Source organism: Vombatus ursinus, unplaced genomic scaffold (assembly GCF_900497805.2).
Source record: "Vombatus ursinus unplaced genomic scaffold, bare-nosed wombat genome assembly UNPS02014909.1, whole genome shotgun sequence".
Classification (NCBI taxonomy): domain Eukaryota; kingdom Metazoa; phylum Chordata; class Mammalia; order Diprotodontia; family Vombatidae; genus Vombatus; species Vombatus ursinus.
Window position 1 is genome coordinate 6,620,886 of NW_020954687.1, and position 26,977 is coordinate 6,647,862.

The 26,977-nt window shown below is 39.1% G+C and overlaps 1 protein-coding gene across 1 annotated transcript in view; it reads right to left on the reverse strand.

Moving 5' to 3' along the window:
* CRB1 (crumbs cell polarity complex component 1) overlaps window positions 1-26,977 on the reverse strand; it is a gene marked incomplete at its 5' end in the record, with an annotated part of 168,566 nt that overhangs the window by 51,200 nt on the left and 90,389 nt on the right. The window contains 4 exons of the mRNA XM_027843360.1: window positions 1,793-2,699; window positions 6,259-6,424; window positions 8,327-8,874; window positions 19,637-20,593. Coding sequence (XP_027699161.1) covers window positions 1,793-2,699; window positions 6,259-6,424; window positions 8,327-8,874; window positions 19,637-20,593 — 2,578 coding nt within the window. The remainder of the gene's footprint in view (window positions 1-1,792; window positions 2,700-6,258; window positions 6,425-8,326; window positions 8,875-19,636; window positions 20,594-26,977) is intronic.

The window sequence follows — 26,977 nt, forward strand, 5'->3', positions numbered from 1 at the left end:
CCATTCAAATCTGGCTTTGGACACTTGCCAGCTGTGTGATGCTGGGTGAGTCACTTAACCTCTGTTTGCCTCATCTGTAAAATGGGAATAAGAATAGTGCCTATCTCCCAGGGTTATTGCGAGGATCAAATGAGATAATAATTCTAAAATGCTTAGCAAAGTGCCTGGCACATAGTAAGCGCTATGTAAATGATAGTTATTATTAACCAGTCAACCAATAAGCATGAATCCAGCTCTTTCTATGTTTCAGGCAATGTACTGGGGGAGGAGGGGAGGAGAGTGGTCTAGGAAAAACTTCTCGTAGAAGGTGGATTTTTTTCTCTTCACCTCTGATTCTTGGAACCCCTCTAAAGAGGCCTTCCTAAATCCTGTCCCACCAGCACTACTGGTACCGGTGCCGTCTGTCCCCAGTTACTTTGCATTTATATTCTGTATATTTAGTATTTGTTTATTTGTGTCCATGTTGCATCCACCAATAGAATGGAAGTTTCTTGAGGGGAGGAGCGAGTGTGTGTGTGTGTGTGTGTGTGTGTGTGTGTATGTGTATGTATCCATGTGCCTTACATAATACCTGGCTGGCATCTAGTAGGCACTTCATAAATTCTTGCTTAATGGAATTGAATGCAGCTCTAATTCCTAGCCTCAGACTCATTATCATACATTATGCAACCTTTATAAAACACTGCAATCAAGACCATTAAGCGAGAGAATGAAATAGTTCATATGGGAGGGCCATTCATTTTGCTATGATTGACCGTAAATAACTATAATCCATCTGGGCAGGTTGGTGTGCCTATCTGAAAACAGAGTTACTTACAAATATGGGCCAAAACATAGAAATAGATTGTAAGCTTCTTGAGGATAAGGAATATCTTTCCCCCTCCCCCCCCACAGTACTTAAATATAGTCAATGCTCAATAAATATTAAACAGATACTTTAATGTTTCAGAAATTTTAAAACATGTAAACCATGGAAGATAATGATGACTTCCTTGAATGGAAATCTTGAAGCAATATAATTTTTCAGGGAAAAAATCATTTTTAGCCCATGTATACTTTTTTTTGTCTTCCTAGAGCTTAGCACAGTTCTTAGCACATAGTAGGAACTTAATAAATGCTTGATGACTTGACTAGGTTATTACCGGAATTGAATACTGACCTAGTAGTCTCTTCAGGTTTTTCTAATATTCTAGAGAGCTGAGAGATACTTTTCTGAATCCTTCCTCCTCAGCTCTTTCCTGTGGCAATAACGATGTTTTCCCTAGTTTTCCAGATATCCTGGGAGTAATTTTTTTATGTGGATAAATATTCTAGGTGCCCCAATGTCAGAAGACCTCATGGGCTCCTGTTGGTGAGTTCTCATATCCTGACAAAGAAACATTCTCCCTTGGTAGTTGGTTGAAGTAGTAACCAACTTAACTGGCTAGGTCATCCCGATAAAGGGCATGGTCAAATTTTAGTGAAGTTGAACTTTCATGGGATCATAAATTTAGAAGTAAAGGAGATATTAGAGACCATTGAATCCGAATCTCTCATTTTACAGAGGAGTAAATTGTGTTATAGAGTGATTAAGTGACTTACTCAGGACCACAAAATTAGTGCCTGAGATGGGATTTGAACCTAAGTATTCCTGACAGCATGCACCACTATGCCACCTAGCTTCCTGTTAACCACTTGGTACAAGAAGTGAGGAAGCCATTGTATACCCCAGGGATTAAAGTTTTCTTATTCTAAAAGAGAAAGGATTAAGGTGTGTTCTAAAGATAAAGGGTCCTCCAGTGATAATACTTACCTGCACAATTTTCCTGTATAGTTACCAGAACATAGACAGGAATAGCCATTGATGCCATCAACACAGGTAGCTCCATTTGCACACTGGTGATTCTCACAGTCATCAATGTTTGTTTCACAGTTCACACCTGTGTAGCCACGATTACATCTGCATACGTAGCCTGCAATCCTATCAGAGCAGTTGCCATTGATACAGGGTTTGGAAAAGCATTCATCAATGTTGATTTCACAGTGTGCCCCTGTCCACCCCATGGGACACACACAGCCATAAGAGTTATAGAAGTCCTCACAGTCTCCACCATGCAAACAGGGGTTAGAATTGCAGGCATCCACCTGTGAACAGCCAGTGACTACTGGATTTGTAGATATTTTGAGAAACTGCTCTTCCTGGGGCTTTTTAGTGTGGCCATAAGCATTTTCAAAGTAAGAGAGGTAAATGCCACTGATTTCTACTGAGCTCATACATCCTTGAAGACCATCCAGATTGTCAAAAGGTTTATCACCCAGATAAATATTTGTCTCTTCTTTTAGAAAGTTGAGGTTTCCAGTGGCTACTGTACTAGTCACAATGGTTGTTTGGTCATCCACCTCCATTCGCCATCGAGAGGACTGGGCCGACGGTTCCATCATAGAAAGAAACACCTGGTGCCACATTCCATCACTCACTGGCTGCATACTCCTCAGGCTCAGCATATAAAAGCTATTGCCACTTTGTAATTGAAATAGTAATCTAGAATTCTGAATACTTATAGTAATAAATTCTGGTTCTTTCTCTGCATACAGCAAGATGATATCTGAGTCCCTGGTTCGAAAGCCAAATGTAATATTGGTGAGTTCCCTTGTGATCTTTCCATTGCTTCTGAAAAATATGGTACTCTCCCGCCCATGGAACACAGCATTGGCAATACCTAAGGAAAGAAAATGATACTTATTAGCTGATTTAGGTTTTTTCAATCAATTAATCAAGAAGGATTCATTAAGCATGATATAGTGGAAAGTTATAGGACCTTCAGTTCAAATCCCAGCTGCCTTAATACTTTTTGATCTTAGGCAATTGACTTAACCTCTCAACACTCCCTTTTCATTACCTTTAAAATTAAAAGGTTGGATTAGATGACTTCTAAGGTCCCTTTGAGCCCTAAATGTACAAGCCCTGTGATACAAATAATTTATAAATGACAGTCATGGTCCATACCTCTTATTGCTACCTTGATAAGACCATCGTGTATAGTTTGCTTGTTGTTTTTTTTTTTTAATCTTAAGTAGAAAGGGAGTCTTTGAAACTTCAGGAATTATTATGCAGTCTTCCAAGTACTGTGGTATTTATTAGAAGTCCAGCTTTGTGCACAGTAGCCCAATGTAACAAAATGGATTAAGTCTTCATTTTATAGAGCCATAATGAGGGCTTTTTGCACTTAAGTAAAATAAACCAGCCCTACGTAAGGGGCACAAAGGTACCGGCAGTTGGAAGAGTGTAAGGGATATGTTGATAAATGTTTAACACTGGCTCTCCAAAAAAAGTAGCCCCCAAACACTTTTAAGTTTAATCTTCATTATTATTACATTTTCTCTATTACTTTCTTAAGTCTAGACAATCAACAAAACAATCAAGTACTGATTTGTAGTGAGGTATAAATGCTGCTTACACTTAATAATCTGCCAAGAGATGGTTTGAGCTGGTTCCAGCATAGCACTGGGTGGGTATCATACAGGGAGGATATGACTACTGGGCATATCATAAGACACTTGCTGAAGAGACTGCCCAGCCAGAGGAAAACTACAAAAAAACATTTTCCCCACTACTTCTGGCAGTAAATGAACAATTTATTTTAAAGTTCAATCAGAGCATAGCATTTTTGAATATGTCATGATCACTCTCTGTGATTTGGGTTATAACCATGATGCCTGTGGTAGTTAGAGGACCTAGGTACCCAACCTGGCTCTGCTATTTCATCCATATGTGATTGCAGACAAATCTCAAATTCTGTGGATCTCAGTTTCCTCATCTCTAAAATGTGAGGTTCGCCTCTTACAAGGACCTTTGAGGTCTCCTCTACATCTAAATCTGTGACTCTATGAAGGACTACTCTTAACAGATTCATAGTCTTCTTTGGCATTTATTGCCCTCCTCTTACTCAGGCCGTCTGGCTATCATTAGCACACATTTAGCTTATAATAACAACAATAGTTTTGTTGGGGTAAAGGTGGGATGGCTCCAGTGGGGAACTCTCTCTGCCAATGTAGAACAGTGTCTATTCTACCGTTTGTAGACTGACAGAGCAGCCTGGGCCACTCAAGGCTTAAGTGAGAACCTGGATCACACAACCAACATCTGACTGAGGTGGTACTTGAACTCATATCTTGACTTTGAGGTTGACTCTCCAGCCACTACATCTCTGCCTCATACAAAGCATTCCCCTCACAGCTACCCTTTGATTGCTCCTCCCATAACTTCATGCTTTAAAAAGCTCTGGTTTAAAGTTAGGGAAATATACATAAGATCCTGAATAAAATCACCATGGATAAATTAAATCCATGGCTGTGTACGAACTGAACTGTTAGGCCTAATCTCAATATAGTTTCGTTTTTTAAAAGCCTGCAATGATTGGATAATAACATCTTGTAAAATTTGATCTTAGAAAGCGGAAAAGGTGAACTCTAGCATTTGCACTAACTGAACCCTTCACTTCTCTCAAAGGAAAATGGCATCATATCTATCCAATTACATACAGTCTCTCTCTTCTCTGAGTTAAGCCATATATAAAGCCTTTTGACTTAGACATTTTTGTCGGGTTGAGGTCCAGATACTTTAGCTGCTTCTCTCATATTTTACATATGGTGACCCTGCTTCACTATCACTGTGGAAAAAAAAAACCCCAAAACACTGACTAAAACTCTATTTTCAAAGGGCATGTTTTCGGGGGATTGCATTACCTGAATCTTAGGTGGCTTTCTGCGTTCCATTTTAGCAAGTGAGAGGAACAGGGAAAAATGATATGGGCTGAATGATGGTCATTAATTTGGGGCCCTCACTCTCAGAAATCTTGGGCTTTTTGCAAAGATAGAATTAGAGTGACTTGGACTTTCTGTAACATGCTATTGGGATTAGGGACTTAAGTTTTATCATTCAGATGTTTTACTTAAGAAAAGGGAACCAAGATACCAATAATGTTCATTCCAAAATGAAAGAGAAAATCCTAAAATTAACCCTACAGGGTAAGAGAAACAATTTACTAAAACATTGGCAAGTGATAGCCAGACTATTTTACAGTCTGAATCAGACAGACGTTGCCAATGAATAAATGAAAAAAAAAAAAGAGAAACAAAACAGAAAACCTGTTTTAATCTTTAGCCTTTTCCCATTTATCGCAGTCAGTATAGCCTTTGTTTCCCAAAGGAGCCCAAAGCAAACTAAATTTTTATTCTGGGATAGGCATCAAGCAGAGGTGGAAACTCAGATTTGGTAATGAGCTTTAAAATGCTGTTTCTCAAAAGCAGAGATTAGGATTTGTTATTATTATTGTTGTTGTTATTGTTGTTAATTAAGAGACAACAGTGAGCAATCTTGGTAAAGTCACATCAACTAAGCATTGAGTTTCTCCTTCATTCAATGGGGGAGAGAGGAAGAAGTGTGATATGATGGAGCTGTTCAGAAAATGGGGTAGCAAAACTGGAACTATGATATTAAATCATTTTTATAACTCATAGCTGTAGACCTAAGAGGCTGTCTTGTTTTTCTCCCTCAGTTTGCCTTCCTCTATATCCTTATCACAGTGCCTGGCACATAAATAATAATATAGATAATAAAATAGAGAAACATTCACTAACTGACAAACTTATTTTACATATGAGGCAACTGAGTCTTATAGAGGTTAAGAAATTTAACCAAGGTCGCAGCTGTAATAAGTGGCAGCAGTGAGTTCCATTCTATTCCAGTATAGCAGCCACTCAACACAAGCAAGGAGGGTTCAAAGAACACTCTCCTTCTTAATCCCTGGGCTATTCCTCCCCCAGCCTCAGAGCTCCATTATATTATCCAATGGGGTTAAAGGTGGGGTGAGAAATTTTTCAGACTCCAGGATCACTTTTTCCCAGTAATTCAGAGAGATTGTAACCTAGGGCTCCCCGGGCTGCATTTTATTTGGGGGAGCAGGGAAGTATAGAAGATTGATTGCCTTTATTCATCAGAAGAGTTAGAGCTGGGATTGCTCCATATCTCCTTGGGATTATCAAGAGACAGGAGAGGCAGCCAAAGAGGGGGCCCATCTGATTTACACTTGAAGTCAGGGGAATCTTGAAAGAAGTAAGAAAGAGAAAAGGACTTTGGGATTAACTCAAGACTCTTTTTCTAGTACATATGTTGGGCCACACCATTTTTAGCAAGCTGATAATTTGGTCTGCATTGTTTTTGTGTGGATGTCTCTTTATGATTCATTTGAAAAAATGGTATCTTTTAATTATACCCACAATCAAAGCCTCGTAACACCAGCTGACACTGGAATTCAGGTGGGCATGGGCTGAGTTCACACCACTTGACTTCTTCGCAGGCTTTTCCTGCTGTGTTTGGGGGACACGAGCAGGTGAAGTCATCCCAGATGGAATAGCAAACACCTCCATTGTGGCAGGGGTTGTACTAGAAGAAAGAAATGAAAAGGAGAAATAATATCATCATATAGAGGTAGAATGGAAGCAATCAACACCATATAAAAAGTACCTGTTCTCCCCCCACCACCTTACCCCAATCACATCTTATCCTTTCCCAGATCTGCGCTGTGCTAAGAAAAAGAAGAATAGCTGTGGCTGGCATGATTAACGTGTTCATTCCTTGGTGGGTGTGTGTGGGTGTGTGTGTGTGTGTGTGTGTGTGTGTGTGTGTGTGTGTGTGTAAAACACAAAAGACACTGCTTAGAGGTCAAAGGAGCAAGGGACCTTTATTTAGTCTCTTTTGGTGTATTCCAAAAGGGTTTTCCATGAGAGGAAACCTTCCCAAACAGGAGACATGGTTACTACCATATTAGTTTTAGATGGTGCTTCTAAAGCATTTCAAATGAAATGCAAATTTTAGTGATTCCACATGTATGTAAGTGCCTTTTAAAATTTTATCTGTGGAGCTCCATACTCAATGGACAGATCCATATAATTTGGGATGTGTGGCAAGCTTTTAGAACATTTTTCTTTATTGTTGATGATATTGCTCAGAGTTGTGATTTTATCAATGTGGAGAACTCTCTGGTATGGTACCTTGTCCACACTCACATAGACAGTAAGAGACAGACCTGGAACCCTACATCTTCCTGATCCCAACCAACTCTTTATCTACTACTACCCCCACCCTGCTTCTCTTCAGGAGCATAGTACTGGAAAAAAGAAAATAAAGCATTTGGTTTGTAAAATAATATTTTATAAATGCCTATGGAAAATTGAAGTAATATAAATAAGATAACTACTTTCCTTCCAACTCATTTCCTAGCTGACTTTTTCAGAAATATTGAACTTTTTGGTGGATGAGGTCATTTCAGTACCAGGGTTGACTTAATTAAACCCATAAAATGGCAATAAAAGCTCAGGAAATTAATCCTTTGTGCAATCTAAAAAAGATAGTGTGCTGTAGTGTATATAACGTCTACATTGAAGCCAGGAAGCTCTGGGTTCAAGTTTAGCTTCTGACACACACTGGCTGTGTGATCCTGGGCAAGTTTCTTAGTGCTCTAGGAAGCTCTCTATTAACTAATGAAATCATGAATCTAGTTCCTGTTCGCCATCTAGGGTTGGCAAGCTACTACCTGAGTTCTCAATCCAACTACCACTTGTTTCTGCATGGCCATGGAGCTAAAAATGGCTTTAAAAATTTAAATCCAATAAAACTTCATTTTAAAATGTAAAAAAAAAAAAAATCCTTAGTTCACTGACCCTACACAAAAGAGGTAGGCTGGATTTGACCTGTGGGTCATAGTTTGCTGACTCCTGTGAAGGGAGAGGGGTAGTTGCTGTTAGGATTTTAGTCTTTTTTTACCCTTTGTTTTTGTTGTCTATCAGTTGATGTGATTGGTGCATGGTGCTACTAAGTTCAAAATGACATGTTTGCCCTTAGTAAGTTTTCTGAACTCCTTATTCTTAGCCAGTTACCTTAAACTAGTTTGTTATTGGCCACCAGAGAGTCATGCCAGAAGTTACCGCTGCTAGAAAAAACATCACACAGATTGGGCTTTACCAATGATGTGTTTATAGCATCCTTGATATAAATGGAAACTACATAAGCAGTTTCAAAATGGATGGGACAGCTAGGTGTGCAGTGGATAGAGCACTGAGTCAGGGAGACCTGAGTTTAAATCCAGTCTCACACACTTTCTATCTGTAAGTCACTTAACCCAGTCTGCCTCAGTTTCCTCATCTGTCAAATGACCTGGAGAAGGAAATGCCAAGAAAACCCCAAATTCAGATGCTAAGAGTTGAATATGACTTAAACAACTGAATAACAAATCAAAATAGATGTGTCAAACCACACTGTGAGGGTTGGTACTATGGAAAATCCTACCTTGCAAAGGTTGTCCCCAGTGCAGCCAGGTGTCACATTGACAAGAGTCTGATTGAGGGTTGAATTTCCTTTTGTAGAGGGGAATAACTCCAGTTTGTGACTATTTAATCTTATGTCCTGGATACATCCTTTGAAGTACCCACCCCAGAATTCAGTTTCTTTTTTGTCTGGTAGGCCTCCAACGTAGAGAATGTCTCCACTTCGAATTTTCCGTGTGGAAGTAGAAAGATATCCTAAGTTTTGGGAAGACTGATAAAGTTCAATTTTATTTGGTGCTATTTTCAAAGATATCAAGTGAATGTTTCCATCATTTACAAGGGATCTTCCCAATAACTTAGGAGAACTTGGAGTCAACACTGCTATTCTTCCATGTTCTAGCCAGACATTAACGTAGTGGAAAGTACCATTCTTCAAGGCCAAGAGAAAGCCAGATGACTTGCGGGTTCGGACAAACATGGAGAGGGTGACGATCTCCTCCTGGTTGTGGTCAAGTCTGAAGACAGCATATCCTGTGGAGTCATCCTGTCCAAATCTTCCAGCTGTATACTCTAGGAATTTGGAGACAATAGGGATAGAGGAAGAGAAACAATAAAGAAACATCTTAGGACTTAGGTAAAAAGAATGGATGGGAGAAGAAAATAATAGTTGGCAGCTAGGTGGTACAATGGTTAGAGCAGAGGTCTGGAGTTAGGAAAACTTGAGATCAAATCTGGCCTTAAACACCAGCTGTGTGGCCCCGGGCAAGTCACTTTGTCTGCCTCAGTTTTCCTCATCTGTAAAAATGGGGATAATAATAGCACCTACTTCCCAGGGTTATTGTAAGGATCAGTTGAGATGATATGTTTTAAAGCTCTTTGCAAACCTTAAAGCACTATATAAATACCATTATTATTATTATTATTTCCATACATATTTGATTTTTAAAGGAGCTAATGCTGTTTTTTAGAGAAGCAGTGTGTCATAGAGGAGCTGGTCTCAGAGCGAGAACAGCCTGAGTTCAAGTTCAGCCTTTCCACACATGCTGGCTTTACCATAGGGTCCCAGAGGAAATTCTCTAAGTGCATAGCAGGTGTTGATTGGCTTTGGGCTGGGGGCTGAGGGATGCCAGGTGGAGGGGGTGGGAGAGGTTTCTTCACCAGGTATTTTCAATACAAATGAAATCCCAGCTAAGTTCTAAAATATTGTTCTTACTCAGTAAGATATCAATTTCATGAATATTAAAGTGGAGGGGGTAAAGGGTAATCTAGTTCACCCCCCTCATTTTATATATGGGAAAACCGAGGCCCATAAAGGTGACACGACCTGATCAAAGTCAAACAACTAATAAGTGGCAAAGCCAGGATTCAAACTTTGTTCCTCTGACTTCCAATGCAATTTTTTTTGTTGTTTTCCACAATAGATAATTGAATGGTAATATGAGGGATAGAGCTCTGGACTCACAGTCAAAGAGATCTGAGTTCAAATTCTACCTCTGATTTTACTGGCTGTGTGACCCTGGAAAACTCCCTTCACCTCTCTGTGCTTCAGTGTCTGTAAAGTGAAGGGATTGAACCTGATGGCCTCCAAGGTCTCTTCTAACTCTAAATCTATGCTCCTTGATACTATGCTCTGTCATCTTTTATCCTAATCATTATATTCTACTTGATGGGGACTTAGGAGTCTAGTTAAGGACTCCATTATTGCATCTTTATGTAATAGAGCAGAAAATCTCAGTGGACTTCCAAGATTTGAATGTTGGCTCTGCCACTTAGGAACCTCTCAGTGCTTCAGTTTTCTTAGTAAATGTAGATTTTAAAGTATTACATACATGTGAGCTATCATCATTAGTGATTTCTCCTTGCTTTTGGAACTTAGTAATAGCTAATGTAAATAGGGCTTTAAGGTTTGGAAAGCATTTTACATGTATTAACTCATTTGATCCTCACAAAAAATCCTGTGAAGTAGGTAAGATTATCCTAACCATTTTACAGTTGAGAAGCAGGAGGCACAGAGAGGCTGACTGATTTGCCCAGGGTCACCTAGTTAGCAAGCCCAGTGCTATCCATCCATTACCCCAAATAGCTGCCACATTTTTTTTTAATACCAAGGGTTTCAATGTCAGTTGCACATGGCAGCCTTGGAATCATAAGAGAGATTAGTGTCAATTAGCAGGCTAACCTTTAGCAAGATCCACATAGAATGATAAGAAACAGGGAGCAGTCAACCTGGTTGCAGCCTTAATTGGGGGGGAGAGGAAAGGAGTTGGAAGGTGCTGGGTTTTAAAGTTAATTTCCGATACAGACTTATTCCTATTTTGTCATATGCTTCTAACAATCTGAAGTGTTAGTTGTGCACTAACATTACAATACTTTCAACAGATTGCTGCTCAAAACACTTCTTAGCTGTATTATTTTGGCCTATTGGTTTTCTGTGCCCACATCCTCACTTCCCATCCATCTAATACCATTGAATCTGGACTAATTAGAGCCTTTACTCCTGACTTGCCAATGAAGACCCGTCCCAGTTCAAGAAGATCACATTGATAATGATACAGCCTGAAGGGGGACATACTTCAGAGAACTGCATGCCTCAGTTGGTGTTTTATGATACCAAGATCATCAAAGCTGCATATACAAATGAAAGATTCTATGAACTGTGGACCTTATTCTGTGCAGTCATATTTCTATACGATCTATTCATGAACCAGATCTCAACCAAATCTGTTTAAAATATGCAGAAGATACATCCATTTGTAAATTGATCATCTTCTATTTTGTTTCAAGATGGCAAAGTAAAAAAATAATCAGACTTAAGACATATACTGATATCTAATTATGTACCAAATTTGATTTAAAAATCAGCTAGTTCCTCTGAAAGTTGTCATAAACTGAATATAAACAAAATTAAAAGGCAGATTGGCATATTTGTCTAAGACTCTTTATGTTCTCCCTTTACTGCCTTCTAGGTTACATTGTTTTAAAGGTATATCTATTCTTAAATTTTTATAATCCAAAGATAATTTTTAAAATCAGGATATTCAAGTGTAAACTTGAGCAAAACTGACCTACTAGACATTCCCCTATGATATATAAACTTTACTGTGTTTTCTTCAGAAATAACAGACGTTTTTGCTTATTCCTGATGCCTGAAGTGCCCCCTCCTTTTCTATCCCCACCTGCTTAATTTTTACCTATCATTTAAGACTCAGCTCACATTCCAGCTCTCCCATAAAGCCTTTCCTGATCCCCCCAGACAGAAATGGTTCTCAGACCTCATGCAGCATTTTGAACATCAATGTGTTCATCTCCATGATTTATTAATGTGTCTTAACCTGCCTATTTAATTAAAGCTCCGTGAGCACTGGAGCTGTGTCTTGTCAGTCTTTGTATTTCATGTGATCGTAGGTGTAGAGTTAAAAGGGATGTTAAAGGTCATCTAGTTCAACCTTTCATTTTACAGTTGTGGAAACTAAGGCCCCAAGACGTGACTTTCCCAAGGTCTCCTAGCACCTATCACAGTGCTTATAAAGTAGATATTTCATAAATGTTAATCAAAATGAATTGCATTTTAAATAATATTTTAAAAAAATTAAATCTATGCCTATTTTTTAAATTAGGGAAATCTCTTATGCTTTAGTCAAAAATTGGGCAAAGATTTGGGTCAATTCTCTCATAGCTGCATTACAGTAAACCTGCTTAAGCCATCATCTGGCTTGAAAACCACCTGCCTAAAAGGCTACGTTTCCAGAGCACTAGTCTTATTTTCACCAGGGGTAAGGCATTTTGAATCTGCATTTGGAGACCACCTGCTTGAGGCAACCACGGGTAGCTTTCAAAGCATATTGTTAGATGAAATAACCTCTTTGAGAAGGGCAACGGCTCCAAAAACATTGCAGTATTTTTATAGGAAAGAATATCCTTATTAAGCCAAGTTGGCTCTTGAAGTTTCAAGGGAGTTGAGGGTCAGCACAGAAACACTCAACCTCAGGGGTGGCAGGGGTCCTTGCCCATTACCTTAGGATGCCTGCAGCACCACTTTCTAGAGACAAATTAGAAGAGAGACAACGTAGCGCTTATTTTTTCTTAGGGAGCTTTCCTTATCAGCTTCTCTAATGTTATTCCATAGGGAATAAACAGCTGTCTATGTGGTATGATTTGTGAGGAACCAGAAGACCTCCATACCCTATCGGTCCTGAATACTACATGAAGTTTCCACATGACTTATGCCTTTGGGCTTAAGACACTGAAGTCCCATGTAAAAATGCAAATGTGGCCCAGGAAAGGGTAAGACATTCAACCATGCTTCAACATTAATGCCTTTGAATTGCATAGTTAGCTAGTCAGTTTGTCAATTAGCATTTATTAAACATCTATTATGTGCCAGGCACTGTGCTAAGAGTTGGTGATAAAAAAAAAAGAAAAAAAAATAGTCTACTCTCAAGGAACTCACATTCTAATGAGGGAGTCACCACACAGGATTTGGAGGGAGTCTTAGAACAGGTGTGTTTTGAAGGTTGAAGGGTACAAGAAAGGTGAAGCCTGTGGAGAATTCTCTGGAACCTCAGGTACAAATGGGAGAACATAGTTGAGGGAATTTCTGAACAAGAAGGGGAACTACCCTAACCTGAAGAAGCTAGTGGCAGCTTCCAAAAGGGAGGAGGAAGCACAAATTTGAGGGGAAAGTGTTGCTGAGGCCTATCCTACGATAGAGGCCTAGAGGGACTGAGTATGTTTTCCCAAAGACCAATGGGTAGCAGCAAAGCTGGTATTAGAACTGACCCTGGGTTCAAGGCTCTATCCCCTATTCCCAGCTTCCTTTCAAACATGGTGGTTGAATATCAAGAAAATTCAGGAGCCTCAGATGTGTCATCTGAAAATAAATGAATTCTCTTGAACTATTCTTAAAGAGACTCAGGAAACAATGGTCAACCCTATAGATCTTGATGACCATATTGGGTTAGGGATGCTTCCATAAAAAAGTCTAAAAACCCTGCTTCAAAACAGAAAATGTTGCTTTAACTGAAAATGAGAAAGAAAAAATTATTAAGTTTATTAACAAATCTCAGGGCACGTAAGTGATGATCTGCTAAAGCAATCACTGTGTCTTTAAGGAACTTTCCAGGATTGTCAAAAGCTTCAATACACGTCTTCATTAATAACTGTGACACTACCTAGAAGAGAAGGCAGTGATTGTAAATGAGTGCCCAAGAGAATTCATGGAAAGTGGGCCTATTTAAACATTGTGAATCAAAATCAAAGACTTACAGTGAATTATGGTATCCTGTTTCCAGGATAGATAGAATGATGGGGTTTTAAGCCCAACATACTCTAGCCTTAGAGCTATCCTATCATTTTTCTTTTCTTTTCTTAGACTATATTAGATTCTGTATTTTAAGCAATTTTTGTGTAAGCAAAACACTGTTAGAGAAATACATGGGTTTCTAAATGCAGAGAAAATGTGTTAAGGCAATGTTAAATGAAGCATGCTTCATAAAGGATTCAAAGTGTGACTAGTTTTTAAGTAATTTTTCAGATATGTTATTGAACTTGTGATCACAAAGTGTGAAATAGGAAGTACTGTTATAGTTTTGATTGAAACTCCTATTATATGTTGTATATAATATTGACCCACTATATTCTCCCCCTCTCTGTAATTCTTACCACTGATTTTTAAGTTTATCAATATTTATTTTTTCCTTCTGCAAAATAGCTTAGTGTGAGGAATATAATTTTAAAAAGCATTTCAAAATTTTGTATCCTTGAACTTCACACCTAACTTGTATTTCTTATGGAATTAACTATCTTATTAATAGTTGAAATTAATTATCAAAAGTGGCCTATGAATTTTTTTTGCAGAATTTCCACGAACTATTGAATGCCATGCTTAAAGTCCATTTAGTGAGAAAAAAAAAAACAACACTGGATTTGAAATTAGAGGACCTTGGTTTGAACCCCAGCAATGCCATTTATTACCTGTGCAGTTCACTCAACCTCTCTCACCCATAAAATGAGAAAATTGGACTAGATGGCCTCTAAGATTTCTTCCAACTCTAAATCTATAATTCTATTAACAATCTAATGCCCATTACTTCAGTAACTTTAAGGAATAAGGATTACATTAGTATGGGTGCTCACTCATTCTCCCAACAAAGATCACAACACAGGTCCCCTGTGCCTTGCTAGACTTGCTGAATTGCTATGGCTAAATACATCACCCTGAAGCCAATCTGACAATGAACCTCTCCTGCTTTGGCTAAGCTAATCTGTAGATGATAGACACACAGTCTATTGCTGGGCCTTTGCATGAAGCCTTTATAACCTGTTTGAAATTGCTAGAGCTGACACTTTCTTGGCACCCTCTTTGAGAAGGCAGAGTCACCTCCATGCTTTGGTGAAGCATTGGAAGACGACCTTTGGGGGGAACCTGTTAATTACCACTATTGACAAATCAGAAAATTCTGCCTTTGTTGGGATCATTTTCATGAGCCTAATGGTTTGCTTATTTAATAGTCCTCAGGGGTTCCAGTTCTGCAAAAGGGTGACAGAGGAATGCTGGAATCTACTTGAACCAGGTAGGGATAACTGCTTGTTAAATATTTGGTATGAGCATTTACACCTCAGAGATTGTCAAACACCACAAATCAGGGCTTGATTTTTTGTTGTGTTTATTGTCTAGACTTTAAAAAGGGTTGGAGAAAATGTTAGTAATGCAGATTCAGCTTAAAAGTATGTACTGCCCTTTTGGAGCTCCTGTTGTTAAACATTTACCAGCACACACTAATAGGTGTATACCATATAACTATATAGTTTTAATAAAAAGGATATATATGTGTGTGTATATGTATATATATACATATATACATACACACATTTAAAGCTTGTTTTCTCATTTTATCCTCACAACCTTATGATGTCAGTGCTATTATCATAACTAGCTAGTATCACAGAAGGGCAAAGTGACTTTCCTAGTGTCACAACATAAATGTATATGGCAGGATTTGAACTCAGATTTTATAAACATCATTAGAATGAAAATTATTTTCTAGTCATTTGTGAATCTCTACACCTGTACTGGCTCAGTCCCTGCAACCATGACAAGACATTCAGCTTGTTTACTATTTTCTTTCTCTGATATCAGCTGACACGAAAGGGAGGTGCTTCATCCTAGCTGTATAGTGTAAGGTAGCCAAAGGTGCTTTTCTGACCCTGATCAGCAGCTGGCCCTCACCACCTGGTGCATACTTCAAACCCAGAGTAGTCTAGGTTTGTAGATTGTACAAGGACAATACCTTCTCTTCTGAGGACTTGCAGGTCACTTGCTCCTTTATTTTCCCCCTTCTCTAGAGTTTATAAGGTTAGACTAGATTGTAAACTCCCTGAGGGCAGAGACTGTTTGGTTTTTCAGTCTCCCTTTTGGCTTAGAACAATGTTTTGCACCCATACTTAGTGTTTGTGAATATAACCCTTTCCCTCTGTGTGTTTTCTTGGCTAAAACTCAGACTCTTCCAACAAATGATGACTGCCACAATCTCATCAATGACAAAGAGGTAGATATTTTCTGTAAGTAGGAAACCATGCCAAGATGGATAAGAAATGTCCTTCTCTCCTCTCCTGTATTTTCTCTACATCCATTTCCTCCACTTTCCCATTTCTTTCCTCCTTCCTATTGTCCTTTCAGGATCAGAGTAATGCTGAGCAGAATTGTGCGTCCAGTAGGAACAAAGTCTGACCAAGGACGGGACAATCATAACTGCATAGTTTGTGCAGGCTTTTCTACTAAAAGCCACTGCTGTGACTTGTGTATCATGCACAGGGCACTTGTGCCCTATACCTTCACATATATAAATGTGGCCTAATCTAAAACATCCTGATGCTCCAGCCTGTAATTCTGTCTGTCTCTCTTTCCCCACCCCCACATCCTGTGGCTCTCAAAATGTAATATGTGCTGACCTTATTCATCCTGTCGCCCTTGGCTGAACTGTTGGAATTTCTGAGATGGTTTAATAGTTTGTGAGAAAAGTTGGGCTGAGTGTTTAAAAATGTGATGTCCTGAAAAGTCTCTTGCCCTCTTCTGCACAAAAAAAAGCCACTTTATCAGGTTCATTGTATTAGCGGTTTCAGGGGTTTGGGGGCACAAGGATAACATTCCAGTGATGAAGGAAATCTGCAGATAAGGAGGGGAGACCTCCAAGATAAAGTGAAACATTGTTAAAGTAGTTCTAGGCATGCTACTTTTAGTCATCTAATTCAAATCCCCTTTTCCAGGCTATTCATCCATTGGCGCTTTCATTACATTTGGAAGACTGTCTGGCTAGACTGAGCAACCTATGAAGTAGATGGTTTTTTCATCCAGGATGTTATATGGGGTGGGCTAGGTGATTTCTGTGGCCACATTATGGATTTTATGATTCCTGTAGCGTTCTGCTTTCATCTAATTGTAGTTAGCTAGTAGTGTTACCCTGTTTTTTTAATTGGATATTCTTGATACCAAAAATACGTTTGGAATCAAGTAGAAAGAGGTTTGCTTTTAGTGTCTGAGGTTCTGAGTTTGAATTTCGTCTCTGCCACCTGGGAAACTTTGAGCATTTAATCTCTCTGGACATCAGTTTCCTCATTTTTAAAATGAGGGAATTGGCCTAGGTGAATCCATTTCAGTTTTAGATATCTAATCCTATAATCCAAAGGAATGAAGCTCTAATAGTGGAATATTAAACACTGAGACACTTCAGTGGGGATAATTTTCTGGACAATTGTCTTTCCTAATGTCCCTCAAATCACACGCTGTAAGCAGATATCTTCTTGATATAGCTTATCAATTTCTCAAGTTCCCTCTAGAGTAGCATATTCCATTCATCAACCAGTCAACCAACAAGTACTTATTAATCACCTATTATGTGCCAGACAATATCCATAAAGTAAGTTAATTGGTATTTACTGGTTTAGCATATTAAACTGCAGTTTAGGGGTTTGTTGGCTTATATTTAACCATCAATGAGTAGACAAGAATCCTTATGGGAAACTATCAGAACCAAATTGTTGATTGGGAGCTTCTACTACACCAACATATTTGCCTAGTGGCCATTGTCCACATATTAGAAAGTGGTAAAGTGTGTGGGGGATGTGTGGGGAAGGAAGAGGGAGAGATATTTTCTCTCTCTCTCAAACACACACACACACACACACTCTCTCTCTCTCTCTCTCACAATCCTAGAAGCTTTCCACTACTCTGATTCTGCAGTGTGGCCTTATCAGCATAGTTAGCGATGGGAACAAACCCTCTGTTGGTTCTCAACAGATAATTTTCATTAATAATGACATACGAAATGTTTTAATATTAAAACTGATTAGTTTTTGCTTTCTCTATTGGCTTGTTAAAAGAGGTAATAGGTATATTTGCTTTTAAATTTAAAATGACAGTTTTCAGGAAGAAAATGTTTTTTTTTCCCCCTGTCTTAGTTTGGGGGGAAAAAATCTCTCTATTAAACAGCCTTGAATTTGCCAAGTGATTAAAAGGGAGAACATTTTGAATGGTATGGTCAATTAGAGGATGCTGTAGGAAATGAAAGGAGAGGAAATACATCATGAAAATATAGCCTAGTACCCCAAATTTTCTATTTCTCTTCCATGAAAAGAAAAGAAATCTTAGAAATAAAACCACAGGCCACTGAACCAAGCATCCCTTGAACCTACTTCTCTTGGACAGTTAGCCTCACCACGGTCAGTATTAACCTCATGGGTCACTACATCTGGAAGTTGATCAAAATAAGTCAACATCTGTTTGCTATTTTGAATATGTAGTGAAAATATTGCCTAGTGTCAATTAAATACTTGGCAGCAACTTTTCTTCAAAAAGAAGGAAACATTGCTTAGGGTCCCCCTAACTGGAGGGTTTCTTCCCCTCATCCTTTAAAAAAAAATTCCATATATTACAACTGCCATTCCATTTAAAATATTGCACAAATCTAGAATCTTTCCCTTAGAATGAAACAGGGCCATGATTTGTACAGAATATTGCAGTCCAGGTCGGGGGTGGGGGTAGAGATAAAGAAACCTGAATAGTTTCTAATAACTCTTAACCATTCTTAACTTATAAGGTTATATTGTTAGAAGGTTATGCTGGCCATGAATGGTTTTAATTTCAATTCATGTGAAGGAGAAACACATATTTACCAGATGTTGTTCTACATGCCACGTTGCTTTTCAAACCTTGGGATAAATTATTGCTAAAACTTCAAAGCAGTCTGTTGCAATTAAATTTCAGGCTTTGTCACGGCATCATAATCATACTACTGCTAATAATAATATTAAAAGTGAAAAGAAAGAATGTATATATTGCTATGATCCCATCCTGCCTCTACACACTGTCCTCTGATTTCATTGGTCCAGGGAACCTCCTCTGCAGAAACTCCGTCTACAAATGCAGACTAGCAACGTGTCTGTAAGAGTTGAGAGTCTTAGAGACTTACCCAAGGCACTATGAGGTTAAGTGAGTTGCCCATGGCCATATCACTAGTACTCATGAGAGGGAGGACTTGAACTCAGGCCTTTTTAACTCCAGGGCCAACCTTCTATCCACTGTGCATATTGCCTCTAAGAAATGGTTGAGAGTTAAAGATTTTGCAATCTATTTCAAGCTGCATCATACTGAAGGCAAACAAACAAAGCCAAAAGATTCCTGGGTCTTGCTGAAAGTTAAGATTGTGTCTTTTTCCCCCTTTTTGAACCATCTGGCTCAAAGGTTTTGCAATGTCTCTCCGATGTTACTCTGCAAAATAACCCCTTGGAGAAGTCAAGTGATTTTGTAAAATTTATCCTGCAGCTCTTTCACGGTGTCTGGCACATGCTATAGGTATTGAATAAATGCTTGTTGACTTGGTTCCTTCACTTGAAGAGCATTAAGTAAAATAGGAGGGAGAGTCTGCCTGTACTCAATAGTCATAGACAAGGTTTCTGAGGCCCCCTCCCCTGAGGAGTATTTCCCTGTCAAATTAGACTTAAAGTAGATCCCTGATATCCAGCAAATGATTAAAGTTTAATGGCATTTTACAAACACCAAGATGAAAGTACCGGATGAGTCAGAGCTATTGGCTTATTTTAACATCTCTGCATGAGTGAAGCCCTGGCTTCCTACAGATGAAACTTGAAAATAATTAATGCATATTGCTAAACTCCTCTTTTTTTTTCCTCTCATCAGTGGGGCAATCAGCAGCAAAGGTCCAAAAGGGTCATTTGTTATGTTTTTCTAGCCGGTAGCAGTAGCAAGCAGGTAGCTTTGTCCTCCTTGCTCTGCCTTGTTGGCTTAATCCTCTTTGGGCGGATAGCATATTCTTACCTCTCAAACAGTTCACCCCTTCGTAAGGCCGGTAGCAATCGCACTCGTAACTAAGCCACAAGTTGACGCAGCGTCCCCTATTTTGACAAGGGTGGTTTTCACACCAATATTTTTTATTGCATCCTGCTTTGACGTTGAACGATGAGCCTGCTGATATGTTCTCAGGAGTAATGAGATTCGAGTCTATTTCAATGTCTTGGAGACAGCCTACAAATGAAGGTGCAGAATGCATATTATAGATGTTAAGCAGAGCAGCACCGTCATTCGTCTTCCCTACTGGCAAACCACCCAAAAACGTGTTTTGAAATGCAATCATCACTTGGTCACTATCAATTGGAGAAGGAGCTTTATTGACACATTTCTCTACACAGGAGTTGTCACGCAAAGTAAGGGTAACAGCTTCTGCTAAGGTTACCTCCACTGAATGCCATTCTCCATCACTGGTATTATGGGAAATGTGCAGCAACACCTTAGACTGATTATTGACTTGAACTGATAGGTGGACGTAGCCATTCCACAACTCAAGTTTTACATAACTGTCTTTATCGCCTCGAAGGAGTAGAAGAGCTGATGACTGTACAGTCTGAAAACTAAGGGCTATGTTAAAGAGAGAATCCTTGATTGGCCCTGGAGCACTAGTGATCCACAGGAAACTATTACCCTCAAAGGAAAGGGTAGTGATAACGTCACAGAGCAACCCAGAATAGCCAGGTGGACAGAGGCAGTTGTATTCATGTTGGCCATTTTGTATGTAAGGGATGCAGATTGCATTGTTCTGACATTTGTTTCGGGTACAGCCCAGAAAAATTTCACGGCAGTCCACTCCCCCATAAACTATCCCCTGAAAGTCTTGAGGTGGGCAATGGCAAGTGTAATTCCCAGGAAAGTTCTCGCATGTTGCACCATTTTTACAAGGGCTTGAGGAGCATTCATCAATGTCGTCTTCACAGCGGATTCCTGTTAAATGATAGAAAATATTTTGAATGAGCAGATTTTAGGTCAGAAATTCAGATTTCATTTAAGTATGAAGACATCAAAATGTTTATTTATATCAAGTTGATAAGCATTTATTAAGTTCCTACTGTGTGCCAAGCACTGTGCTAAACACTGGGGATACAAAGACCAGTCCCCACCCTTACTGAGCTTATAATCTAATGGGAATACAACATGCAAGCAACTATGTTCAGACAAGATAAATACAGGATAAATTGGAGATAATCTCAGAGGGAAGGCACTAACATAACAATGAAATTATTGTGCAGTGATTGTTTAGAATTGGTTTATCTTTAGACTTCATAATAGAATAACTGATTGCTTTAAAGAGAAATTGAGATAGAAATCAGTCACAGAATCAATCAACAACAATCAATAAGCACTTATTAAGTGCTGGACATTGTGCTAGGCTCTGGAAATACTAGGAAAGGCACAACAGTCCCTAGTCTCAAAAAGCTCACCCTCTAATGGGAGAGACAACAAATGTAAAGCAGTACACCCAAGATACAGAATAGATAACAGGTAATCTTACAGGGAATGGTAGTAGCAACTTAGATATGGGAAAGCCTTCCTGTGGAGGTGATACTTGAGCTGAGTCTTAAAGAAAGCCAGGGATTCTCAGAGTTAGAAGTCAGGATGGAGATCATTTCGGGCATAGGAAAGAGTGAATGCAATGGCATGGTGATGAGAGATGGACTGTTGCAGGTAATGCAATATGGCTGGGTTGCAGAGTTCATGAAGGATAAAAAAAAAGTGCAAAGGAAGGCAGCCAGGTTGTGAATCATAGAGTGTTGGAGGAACCTCAAAGGCCGTCTAATCCAACCCAATCCAAACTCAATCTCCTCAACACTGTTGATAAATGGTCCTTAGCCTTTGCTTGAAGACCTCTGATAAGGGAGAAGTAAGCCTTTGGGGACAGATTTGTTTTCTTTTTGTTGTTGTGTCCTTGGCACTTAAAACAGTGTATAGCACAAAGTAGGTGTTTAATAAATACTTGATAAAGTGAATTGATTATTTTCTGTTTTTTTTTAATTTATTTATTTTTAGTTTTCAACATTCACTTCTACAAGATTTTAAGTTCCAAATTTTCTCCCCATCTCACCCCTCTCCCCACCCCAAGATGGTATGCATCCTGAATATCCCTTTCCCTAATCTGCCCTCTCTTCTATCAATCACCACCCCCCCCTTAGCCCCTTCCCCTTCTATTTTCCTGTAGGGCGGGATAGATTTCTATACCCCATTGCCGGTATATCTTATTTCCTAGTTGCATGTGAAAACAATTTTTAACATTTGTTTTTAAAACTTTGGGTTCCAGGGGGCGGCTAGATGGCATAGTGGATCAAGCACTGGCCCTGAAGTCAGGAGGACCTGAGTTCAAATCCAGCCTCAGACCAAACACTTGACACTTACTAGCTGTGTGACCCTGGGCAAGTCACTTAACTCTAATTGCCTAAAAAAAACAAAAACAAAAACAAAGAAAAACTTTGGGCTCCAAATTTTCTCCCTTCCTCCCTCCCCACCTACCTTCATTGAGAAGGCAAGCAACTTGATACAGGTTATACATTGTAGTCATGCAAAACACTTCCACAGTAGTCATGTTGTGAAAAACTAACTGTATTTCCCTTCATCCTATCCTGCCACCCATTTATTCTATTCTCTCTTGTCCCTCCTCAGAAGTATTTGCTTCTGATTACCCCCTCCCCCATCTACCCTTCCTTCTATAATCCCACCTCTCTTATCCCCTTCCCCCCTATTTTCCTGTAGGGTAAGATAGATTTCCATACCCATTTGAGTGTGTATGTTATTTCCTCCTTAAGCCAAATCCGATGAGAATAAGATTCACTCATTCCCTTTCACCTTCCCTCACTTCTCCTTCAATGTAAAAGCTTTTTCCTGTCTGTTTTATTGAGATAATTTACCCTATTCTACCTCTCCCTTTCTCCTTCTCCCAGTATAATCCTCTCTCACCCCTTAATTTTATTTTTTAGATATCACCCCTTCATCTTCAACTCACTCTGTGCCCTCTATTTATTGATCTATCAATCAATCTATCTACCTATCTATCTACATATATTTTTTCCCCTCCAACTACCCTAATACTGACCAAGGTCTCATAATAAATTGATTGTTTTCTGAAGCTGGTAATTCTGCACTGTTATTATGTTTTTCCTTATATTAAGCCAAAATGTGCTTCTCTGCAGCTTGCACACATTGTCCCTAGTTCTGCCTTCTGGGGTCAAACAGAAGAATAACTCTAAAGATATTCATTCATCCATGAAACATTTATTAATATTTATTACATTTAATGTACTGTGATAGGTCCTAGAGGAGCTACAAGGATTAATAAGATATGGACTCTGCATGCCAGAAGTTTTTTACTGGCATCTATTTATTTTCTATGGTATTTCAGGGGCTTAGACTTACTGATCTGGAATCACACCACATTGACATTTATATCCACCAAGTTTGATACCACAGGGATTAGCCTATAATGCCAGATGAAGAATAGTACTTCAGATATGGAGAGCAGGAAGAATTGATCAGTGATTTTTCCTGACTGTGCACCATTTGTATTTCTGCCACAGTCCCAGTGATTGGTACTTGTATATCCAAGTTCTATGCCACAAATTATGCTCAAGAGAAGAGCTCTGATGATGGATTTGAGAGAGAAGTAGCCCAGAGTGCACCTATAAAGAGGTACAGTTTCAGGCTGCCCAGTAGAGACCTTCTAACTGCTGGAAGGGGACAGGGATCATTGTAGGAAATCATAAAAAGTGAAAAGATATCAGGGCCCAGAAGTATGGAAGACATGAGTTGATGATCTCCTAACTGTAAAAAAAAAAATAAAAAATGCAAAGGAACACCTTTCTACACTCTAGATTGTCTAAGAAAAATGAAGTGCCCCTAGAGGAAACAGAAACAAGGCTTCAATGGGAAAAATGAGGGGAATCGGAGGCGGAAAAGGAAAATCGCTTGGTCCAGGTGAACTTTATCCTTGGCTACAGCTGTTGAACCCCTATCATGAATATTTCAAAATCTTGGGAAATAAAAGAAGGAACTCAAGAAAGGGAGAAAAAGGCAAATGTTCCTGTTTTAAAAAATAGGGGTGATGGGGTGGTGGTAAGAACAGCATCTTCAACCTATAGACCAGTGAGCTTGGCCTCAATTTCAGGGTTATAGTAGATGTCCCTCTAGGATCATAGCGATGGGGAAGCCTGGGCAGTCATGGCCTGGTCATAAGGAGATAGGTCTTAAGAGCTTGGGGGCATGAAAACAGGGAAGAAATATTTTCTGTAGGAGGAAGGTGAGAAGCTACTGAAAACCAAGTTCACTATTTTCCCTAGTGCCAGTTCTGATTTAGCAAGACCAAGTTGTGCTCTTTGAGTAAATAATCACAAATTTTGGGGAGGTGGTATGAGAAAAGGGGACAGAATATTGAATTTGGCAACAGGATAATCTATGTTTGCATTCTTTTTCTCACTTCTTCTTGCTATGTGACCGTGGGCAAGTCATTTAACTACTCAGCCTCAGTATCTTCATATGTAAAATGTTGATAATTATGCCTTTAGTACTTTTCTCTTAGGCTAGAGACAATGTCTGTAAAATTGTCTTCCAGTTTTAAAGTGTTTATGTCTCAGTTATTATTATTCTTCCCCAGTTGCAACACTCAGTTCCTTTTGATAGATTAAATGGCTTGAAACAGCTAGTTGTGGGAAAGATTCTCATTTGTTCTTTTAATTGAACAGTCATTGGCCACTCCAGATACCAAGCAAAAAGATGATGTCTACCCAGGAAACCATTTGAGTTTAATTTTTAAAAATCAGCAGGGAGAAATGCCCAAACAAAAGTCCTTTTACCATGGATGTTTATGAGTCTTATGTTTGAAGTTCAAATGAACAAATACAATTATCAACCACAATAATAGTTCTTCATTTCTTCAATAAAACAAGTGATTGATGAATATTTTATGTATATTTTGGTTCTGTGACTATACCTCCTGGCATAATGAAGCTCAATCTAACTCTGGATCAGCAAGTAGATGAGTAATTTTTACTTATAATAGATTTGAGTTAGAAGTATAACCTGCTGGGACTAGAATGTAAATAAATAAGTGTTATAATAGCCAACCCTATTTGGCTTCTTCATCAGGATCGTTCACAGTGCCCGTCCAGAAGAGAATTCTTCAATCAGTGGCAGAGGAACCACTTGGATTTTTTTTAGGTGGAACAAAGAAAACGTGACAATCCTTCCGAAGCAATTCAAGTCACACCCCACAAGTTGTATTCAAGAGAATAAAGCTGATTATGGATTCAAGAAAGAACTAGTCCTTGCTAGCAAAAGTTAAGTTATATAGAGGAGTCAGCTCAGAAAGTCCAACTGAGTGACTACCACAACAGAGATATTATACCCAGTGGCGATAGTGTGAGGACACAAAAGAAAGGAAAAGACATCAGGGCCCAGAAGTATGGGAGAAGTGTTGCTTTGGTTACACATATTCCTGATGTGGGTACCTTACAACCTGAATACTTTATAAGTTTGTGCTATTTCTTACTATGGATGCTGTGGAATGAATGAAAAGGCATTTATTGCAGGCTTACTGTGTGCTAAGCACTGCATATACAAATACAAAAGCAAAAGTATTCCTCTGCCTACAAGAAACTTACATTCTAAAAGGGAGAGACAAATCACATAGGTGAGGGAGCAGAAGCCAGGGAATAGCACTTTGGTCTGGAAAGTTAAGGCAATGATGAGTTTGGCCATAGTGAGGTGGATTAACACAACTCATCTAGGAACAAAGGAAGAGATAAGTATGGTTTCAGGACTAGAAAATAGGGTGAGAAGAGAGGAACTATTATACCTGTGGAGGGCAAGACATTGGGGAAGCTGTCAAGGCATAATTATCAACATTTTACATATGACGATATTGAGGCTGAGTAGTTAAACAACTTGCCCACTGTCAAAATATAACTAAAGAGTGGGGAGGAAAATGAAGCATAATTTGGATTTACCTGAAATTGTGGACCAGGAGAGGCAATCACCAGTCAGGACAACAGGGCTCCAAGTTGGAAATTCCAGAGAGGAAAGGATTGGAATTATAATGTAGCTGGGCAATTTCACAGAGATGCTCAGAGAGTAGAGTATGGGAGAGAGTGCTTTAGATACTGGGCTGGGGAGAGGGTTTGGGTGGAGATGTTTTGTAGCTACTTTTTTTCGTAGTTAATCTGCCATCTTAGTAAATGTCTTTGAGCTAATTATGTCTATTGGCTATTAAAATTCAGGTCACTGATGACTCATAGCTTTAGGAGTGTAGACTCATAGAGAATTCTAGAACTTGGCAGTGGTCACCCCCTGGAGACCCAATTTTTCAACCTGTGAGTTCAGACTGTACAGGTTGGCCAGAAGGTATGCTATGCTATGATCCTTTCTTGGATTTTGTCTTTCAGATGAACTTCCATGTGTTTCAGCTGATATTCTTCCTTCTTTGTAGGGATTTTCTGTGATATCCAGCTTGGTAATTATACCTAGTCAGTTTTTGCCCCTTGCTCTTTGTTTTTAGCTTATTGCCTCTGATTAGATTTGTAAGACATGAGGAAAATTAATTTTTACTCGACCTTTATTAGTAGTACTCTATTCCTGGTCTAGAGCCTGTCATTCCTATATTTTAAACTATGATCCAGATATCCAAATTCTGATATCAGACATCATCTTCTTAGCCAGCTGTTTACTTCCCAAATCAATTTTTCCCCTTTCCTTTAGTGAACAGCAGTGAGGAAAACACCATCTGTGCCCTTATGGTCCTTAGTGGCTTGCTTGAGCCTCTTAATATTTGGCAATACTTTCTATATTTCACTGGTGGTATGCTTTGTGCCCTTGTGAGTCACCAGAATGGGAAGTAATCATTCATTTTGATATATTTGAGGAGATGCTTTGTTATACACATGACAATGGACTTCTCTTACTGTTGTAAGGTCCATAAATGATTGGCCTAAGTAGGAAGACACTAACTAATCCTATGAGGGCAGCTAGCTGGCACAGTAGATAGGGCACCTGGCCTGGAGTCAGAAAGATTCATCCTCCTGAGTTCAAATCTGGCCTTGTGTGATCCTGGGCAAGTCACTTAACCAAGTTTGCCTCAATTTCCTTATCTGTAAAATGAGCTGGAGAAGGAAATGGCGAACCACTCTGGTATCTTTACAAAGAAAACCCCCTAGGGGGTCATGAAGAGTTGGACACAACTGAAACGACTGAACAACAATAGCCAGTGCTAATCTTCTCTTCTTCCTCTGATCCGCATTAGATGCTCTCTCATCTGACAGCTTCTGTGGCTCATCTTTATCATTCCTTGTT